General features: G+C 46.1%; 1 protein-coding gene across 1 annotated transcript in view; it reads right to left on the bottom strand.

Moving 5' to 3' along the window:
• Positions 1-4,807: 4,807 nt before the first annotated feature.
• The window catches only part of Smkr1 (small lysine rich protein 1), a 16,189-nt gene continuing 13,814 nt past the window's right edge, over positions 4,808-7,182 (bottom strand). Inside the window, exon 3 of the mRNA XM_031381061.1 lies at positions 4,808-5,342. Within this exon, the coding sequence (XP_031236921.1) occupies positions 5,145-5,342 (198 nt within the window). The 3' untranslated portion in view covers positions 4,808-5,144. The remainder of the gene's footprint in view (positions 5,343-7,182) is intronic.

Genomic DNA, 7,182 nt, shown 5'->3' with positions numbered 1-7,182 from the left:
CTGTCACAGAATACTGAAGCCTAGGGAATTATAAACAATGCAAGTTTATTTCTTAGAGTTCTGGAGGCTAAAAGCTGAAGATCCAAGTATTGGAATTTGATGAGGACTTTCTCCATGAGTCCTCAGGAGGCAAAGGGCAGAGGGCAAAATCTTCGTCCATCGCTTTTTTTTTTTTTTTTTTTTTTTTGAGACAGGGTTTCTCTGTGTCGTCTTAGCTGTCCTGGAACTCTGTAGACCAAGCTGGCCTCAAACTAAGAGATCTGCCTGCCTCTGCCTCCCTTGCTGGGATTAAAGGCACACTCCACCACTGCCCACCATCACTTTCTCTTTTAGCCAGGAAATCAGAAACATACTTTCTCATTGCAAGCTGTAGTGGAAGGTGCTAAGTTATGAGTTGTTGTGATGAATAGAAATGACCTATTTATTTTCATTATTATTTTTTATGTGCATTGGTGTTTTCCCTGCATGTGTGTGGGTACAGGATCACCTGGAACTAGAATTACAGTTAGTTGTAAGCTGCCATGTGAGTGCTGGAAATTGATCTTGGGTCTTCTGAAAGAGGTTAAGTGCGTCTAACTGTTAAACCATCCATTGGCTCTTAACCTGTGGGTCATGACCCCCTTTAGGATCATATATCAGATATCTTACATATGGTATTTACATTATGACTCATAACAGTAGCAAACTTGCAGTTATGGAATAGCAATGAAAATAATTTAATGGTTAGGGGTCACTACAACCTGAGGAACTGTAGTAAAGGGTCGCAGCATTAGGAAGGTTGAGAAACAGTGGTCTACTAATCAAGACAGCCATCGCATGAGTGAATACTGCAGAGCTACACACAGGTGCAGAAGGAACTGTGACAGAGTTCAGGAGAGCCCTGCGCTTTCTAGGCTGTCCTGATGGTTTTGGAGACCTTGCTTGGTGGCTCAGGAGTGAAAGCTGGAGCACCACAGCATGGACATGTGGATCACTAAGCTGGAGCATCACAGGATGTGGAGCACGTGTGGATCACTAAGCTGGAGCACCAAAGGGCATGGAGCACTGTGGATCACTAAGCTGGAGCACCAAAGGGCATGGAGCACGTGTAGATCACTAAGCTGGAGCATCACAGGATGTGGAGCACGTGTGGATCACTAAGCTGGAGCATCACAGGATGTGGAGCACGTGTGGATCACTAAGCTGGAGCACCAAAGGGCATGGAGCACTGTGGATCACTAAGCTGGAGCACATGTAGATCACTAAGCTGGAGCACCACAGGACACAAAGTATGTGTGGATCACTCTGCTCCCTTACCCTCCAGGGTTGCTCGTCTGCACCTCGATGCTTTAACAAATATTTATTGTTGCCAGGTGATGGTGGAGCACATCTTAAATCCCAGCACTCGGGAGGCAGAGGCAGGTGGATGTCTGAGTTTGAGGCCAGCCTGGTCTACAGAGTGAGTTCCAGGACAGCTAGGGAAACACTGACTTGAAAAACAAAAGACAAAACAAACCCAAACCCAAAATATTTATGTCTTTGGGTCTTTTTATTATGAAAGGAATTCATACCTAGAGTGGTTGCTTGTGTGGCACGTACAGGCGATAGAATTGTTGATCATAAAGTGACTCTATTTACAACATCCTGAGAGTGTCGACGATTTTCTTTTTGAACATTTGTTTATAGTGTATGTGTGGGCATGCACATGTCACTGTGGATGGAGGCACAATTTGATTTTCTGTTCTTCCTTACCCTGTATACTGACTGGTTTTGTGTGTCACCTAGACAAAAGCTGGAGTTATCACAGAGAAAGGAGCCTCCCTTGAGGAAATGCCTCCATGAGATCCAGCTGTAAGGCATTTTCTCAATTAGTGATCAAGGGGGGAGGGCCCATTTGTGGGTGGTGCCATCCCTGGTCTGGTAGTCTTGGGTTCTATAAGAAAGCAGGCTGAGGAAGCCAGTAAGCAGCATTCCTCAATGGCTTCTGTATCCACTCCTGCCTCTAAGTTCCTGCCCTTTGTGAGTTCCAGTCCTGACTTCCTTTGGTGATGAACTGCAGTGTGGAAGTGTAAGCTGAGTAAACTCTTTCCTCCCCAACTTGCTTCTTGGTCATGATGTTTGTGCAGGAATAGAAACTCTGACTGAGACACCCTGTCAGCTGGGCTACTTACACTCTCTCTGTGACATCTGAGAATGGTGGTTTCTCCATATTCTGGCATTTGTCATTGTCTCTCTTGTTTGTTACCGGCCATCAGTTTGGGGGGGCACTTCTATTGTAAAATGCCCCCATCTGCACGTTATTACCACATCTTTCTCCCTGCCCATCAGTCTACTACAGCCATGCTCTGTCCCTTCTCTCCTCCAGGTGGTCTTCTTGGCCTCTGTCAGCTGACCACGTCTCTGTAGTCCCCCTAAACGATGCTGTCTGTGCTGTAGATAGCATCTGGCGGGAGTTTGGCAAGCACCAACTAACGTTCCAGAACGCACAACTGCTCTAATACAAACTCCTGTACCCAAGGGAAGCACAGAAGGACATTAAACATTCCACCAGTTCAAAGATTCAACAAGCATTTTAGCACCAAGTTGGGTGGGCAGCATTAGCCTGTGAGCCCATGCCAGACGCATGATCTCTGGCACACACTCCCTCCGGGAATCTGTGCTGTGATAAGTCTCCTGGTGAAGGAGAGGCACTAGAGCAAAGGCAGCAGTCTTAAACCTAAGGAAGATATTCTTGGTTTCTAAAGCCCAAGGAAAAGACAGTCCCCCTTCCTCCTCTTCACAGAAGCACTCCCCTTTGTGGCTGGCTTCAGGTTTATGCTGCGTCTGCACAGAAGGCATGAGTGGACGGACTGCATTCATTACCAACTCTCATGTGTTATGAGCACTCAACTTTTGCACCACAGGGATTCTTATTTCCTCTGACATTTGTCCTGGGCTGCAGCCACTTTTGGCAAACTTCATAAACCTCACCAGGCAATATGTAGTCCAACTTAAGTGACCCGGAGTATCTGTTCTAGCATGGCGCTGGCCCTGAATGAATTGGCCCTTAGTGAATTGGCTCTGAGCACCAGACTGTGAATGGAGCAAACACTGCAGGTGTCAGAGTGGTGGGCTGGGGGAAGCAGTGAGGACCAGGAAGGCAGAGCAGGAGGCAGGTAAGGAGTGGTGCAATCAGAGATACCATCTATACATGAAACTGCCCCCTCCAAGTGTCACGGTTGGCGTGTCAAGGTCTTTGGAAATCTGTAACTTGGTTCTCACATTTTACAGGGGCTCAGGGCTCAGGGCTTGAGTCTCAGGAGACTTTGGACTTAGACCTTTGTGCAGTCCTGGAACCTTGGAGAATTTGGGGATTCTTGAATGTCTTTTACATTGTATAATGAGCATGCATCTTTGGGGACGGAAGGACAGGGTATTATGGTTAAGTCTGGAATGTTCCAAAGGTGACTCATGTATTGAAGGTTTAGCTGTGGCAGACCACTATTCAGAGATGACTGGGCCTGCCGGGCGGTGGTGGTGCATGCCTTTAATCCCAGCACTTGGGAGGCAGAGGCAGGCGGATTTCTGAGTTCGAGGCCAGCCTGGTCTACAGAGATAGTTCCAGGACAGGCAGGGCTATACAGAGAAACCCTGTCTCGAAAAACAAAAACAAAAACAAAAACAAAACAGAGATGACTGGGCCATTAGGACCATAATCGTATCAGCAGATTAATTCACACTAATGGACTCAGCTGAACGGAGAGGTTGATGGAAACTGTAGGCAGCAGAGTCTACTTGAGGGAAGGCAGTCACCTGAGGCACATTTTTGAAAAGTGTGTCTTAGTTGCATGCATGCACTTGGGAGGCAGAGGTAGATGGAGCTCTGAGTTCTAGGCTAGCTGAGTTTCACAGTGGGAGCCCCACTTCAGGGAAGGAATGAAGGAAGGCAAGTGTCTTGTCTGTGGCACCTCACGGCCTTTCTTCTCCCTAGCCACTCTATGGGGCCTCTTCTGCCTATGGTCTCATTGCCATAGTATTCTGCTGTGTCTCATTCCCCAAATAATGGGGCCAGACTCCTCAAACTGAGTGACAAGGAGTCTTCCTCTTTTAAACTACTTTCCTCAGGGGCCCTCCCTCTGTCACAACAACTGAAAGCTAATTTACTTGATTTGCTCCTCATCTTTCATCCACACACAGATGTGTGTGTGTGTGTGTGTGTGTGTGTGTAGACACGTGTGGAGAGAGGCCACTGGTTGACATTGGTATCTTCCCTAATTGCTTCCTACAGGGTCTCACAGAACTTGGACCTTACTATCAGCTAGACTGATTGGCCCCAAAGCCCCAGAAATCCTCCTGTCTCTGCCTCCCAGGGCTAGGATTACAAGCATGTACCACAGTGCCTAGATGTTGTGGGGATGCTGGAGATCTAACAAGATACTTGTGTTTCCATGGCAACAACTACATCCAGAACCATGTTCCTGGCCCCAGCTCTTCTTCATCACAGGCTTGCATACCTGGCAAGATGAGAGTGCTCATGATGATTTTAGTCTCCACTGGAGTCTGTGGTTAATTCAAATGAGAGAAAGACTGCTAAGCAGAAAATTATAAAAACAAGTTATTTATTTTCCATCTTGTTAAAAGGGGAGAGGGGGCGGATGGGGGTAATTTAATGGCAAAGCTCTTCCTGAGCAGAGGCTCTAGGCTCATCACCAGCATCGCAAAAGAAAACAAAGAAAACCTAAAACCAAACCACAGCAGAAAATGTGTTTACATGTTAGGCCTGAGCTCTCTGCCTGGTCCTCTCTGAGGCGACCCCTCACCAAAGAAAATGACTCACGCAAACTGGAGCTGCCTTCTGAGAACGAGGTTTAATTCAGTCTAGAATTATGATTATAATATTTAAAAAAAATTACTACCAATGCCAGGGGAGCCTTTATGAACTACTTGGCTTTGGTTTTCCTGATTACTTCTGAAAAACCAAAGTGGCTTACCTAGTGCCTGGCTTTGCTGTGGAAATAAAAACTGTGTTTGTCTTTATTTGTCACAGAAAAGCACAGTGGCTACATGCTTCTACTTGTCTTTTAGAGCCTGTTTTTGCCCCCCGCAGTCCTGAGTTATCCTAAATACATTCTCCTGCTTTCTGTTCTTTGGGATCAAGGCACGCTGTGAATTCTATCACCTAACTCTTATTTTTTCCCCTTTTTCCCTTTGGGAGCCCCTGGCCAAGGGAAGCCCCGCAGGTACAGGCAGTCGGCAACATTGTGAGCAATGTAGTAGAGGTTCAACATTGCGGCAGGGCTGAGGATGTCTGCTTCCGGCTTCTTCTGCTTCTGCTTTTTCCCGGAGGTTTTGGACCGGCCTTTTCCTTTCTTCCCTTTACCTGACTTTCAAAGACAAACACGGGAAGAAAATTACTTTCTATCACCTCAATGTGACTTTTTTCTTTCTTTCTTTTTTTTTTTTTGATATGGGGTCTCACTCTGTAGACCTCCCTGGTTGGCCTTGAACTCGCACAGATCTATCTGACTCTGTCTCCCAAGTGCTGGGATCAAAGGCATGCACCATCAAGGCCTGCCTGGAAGCAGTTTTCCACACTTCCTTAGTGACTTTAAAGGGAAATAAAAGCCTAAAAGAGGAGGGGGGGACATAAACTGCCCCACCAAATGCATTTACATGTCCAAAATAATTATGAGTTTGAAGGTTCCCAACACACAGAGTTGGTTAGTGTTGGAGGAAAGAAAAGGTTAGTCCCAATTGATGTCTACACACATCATATTATTGTATTGCATCCCACAAATACATATAAATATTACATACCAGTAAAAAAATGCGCTGCGCCGGGCCGGGCAGTGGTGGTGCAGGCCTTTAATCCCAGCACTTGGGAGGCAGAGAGGCAGGAGGATTTCTGAGTTCGAGGCCAGCCTGGTCTACAGAGTGAGTTCCAGGACAGCCAGGGCTACACAGAGAAACCCTGTCTTGAAAAACCAAAATTAATAAATAAAATAAATATAAATAAATTTAAAAACACTTGCCTGGAGCCAGAAGCATCAGATGTCATCAACTGTGACAGATGCTTGCTAAGCAGCTCTTGTTTAAAGAGACCCATGGCCCTTTCTTATGTGGCGCTTTGTTGCATTCTGATTTGCATAAGCTGCAAAAAGACATGGCATTGGGCGTGCACATGTCTCAGAGATGCACACTAAAACGGTAGAGACAAAATCAAAGACTAGAGCTGTGCTTTCCCGGACAGCTGCCCTCTCCACACCCCGCTGAAGATCAGGAACCACAGGCCTGCTTCCCTTTTGCTACTTTCTGAACCTGAAGAATGAATCTATGGGAGTCTATTTTACCAAGTTATTCTTGATTATTTCTCTGGAGGGCTGCATACTAAAAGTTAAATTTAAAGCAAATTATATGGCCAGGAGACAAATGCGTATCTTGGTCTTTGTTATGCAAGCACTTTCTACATAAGCAGTTTCGAGATTTAAGCGAGGCAAGACATAGATGCAAGACGAGAGACTCGGGGTCTGAGAGCATGCCATCATCCTCATCGCCACAAACCTGTCCTTCAAGGTAGGCAGGCAGCAGTCCTATCTTCAAAATGATACAGCAGGGGCTCAGCCGGGGCACTCAGTAGGTGCCAAGTGACATCCAGCATGCTCAGAGCTGAAGAGGTCAGAAACCTCTAGAAAATGTGAATGGGAACTTTCCTGCTTCAGCAATAAACTGTTGCAAAGTTGTTGTTTTAACAAGTGTGCACAACCGAGCTGCACTACTTTATGTCCTATGACCACTTGCCATACAGACAATGATTTATGGGAGAGCATCTCTAACATGTCTCCTCTGGCAAAGGAAGAGGGAGAACATACATGTCATCAAGGCTTAGCCAAGGCTAAATATTCACAGTAAACACATGCCTCGTTCTTAACTTTTCACTCAAAATGTCCCAAGTTAAACAACAACAACAACAAACAGTTAATGCGTTTAAAATAGAAAAATATTTTCCCTCAGGTGAAATGTAGTATATTCCTAGATCCTATATCCAGGGGTGAATATGAGAAATAATGTAGTGAGTAAATATAGGTGGTGGAGGTAGAGAGATGGGGTGGAGAGATGGGGTTGTGGAAAGATGGGGTAGAGAGATGGGGCTGCAGAGATGGGGCTATGGAGAGATGGGGTAGAGAGATGGGGCTGCAGAGATGGCGGTGGAGAGATGGGGGGGAG

Source organism: Mastomys coucha, unplaced genomic scaffold, assembly GCF_008632895.1.
Source record: "Mastomys coucha isolate ucsf_1 unplaced genomic scaffold, UCSF_Mcou_1 pScaffold20, whole genome shotgun sequence".
Lineage (NCBI taxonomy): Eukaryota > Metazoa > Chordata > Mammalia > Rodentia > Muridae > Mastomys > Mastomys coucha.
Note: the sequence above shows the minus strand (reverse complement) of the source record. Positions and strands in the feature narration are given on the sequence as shown.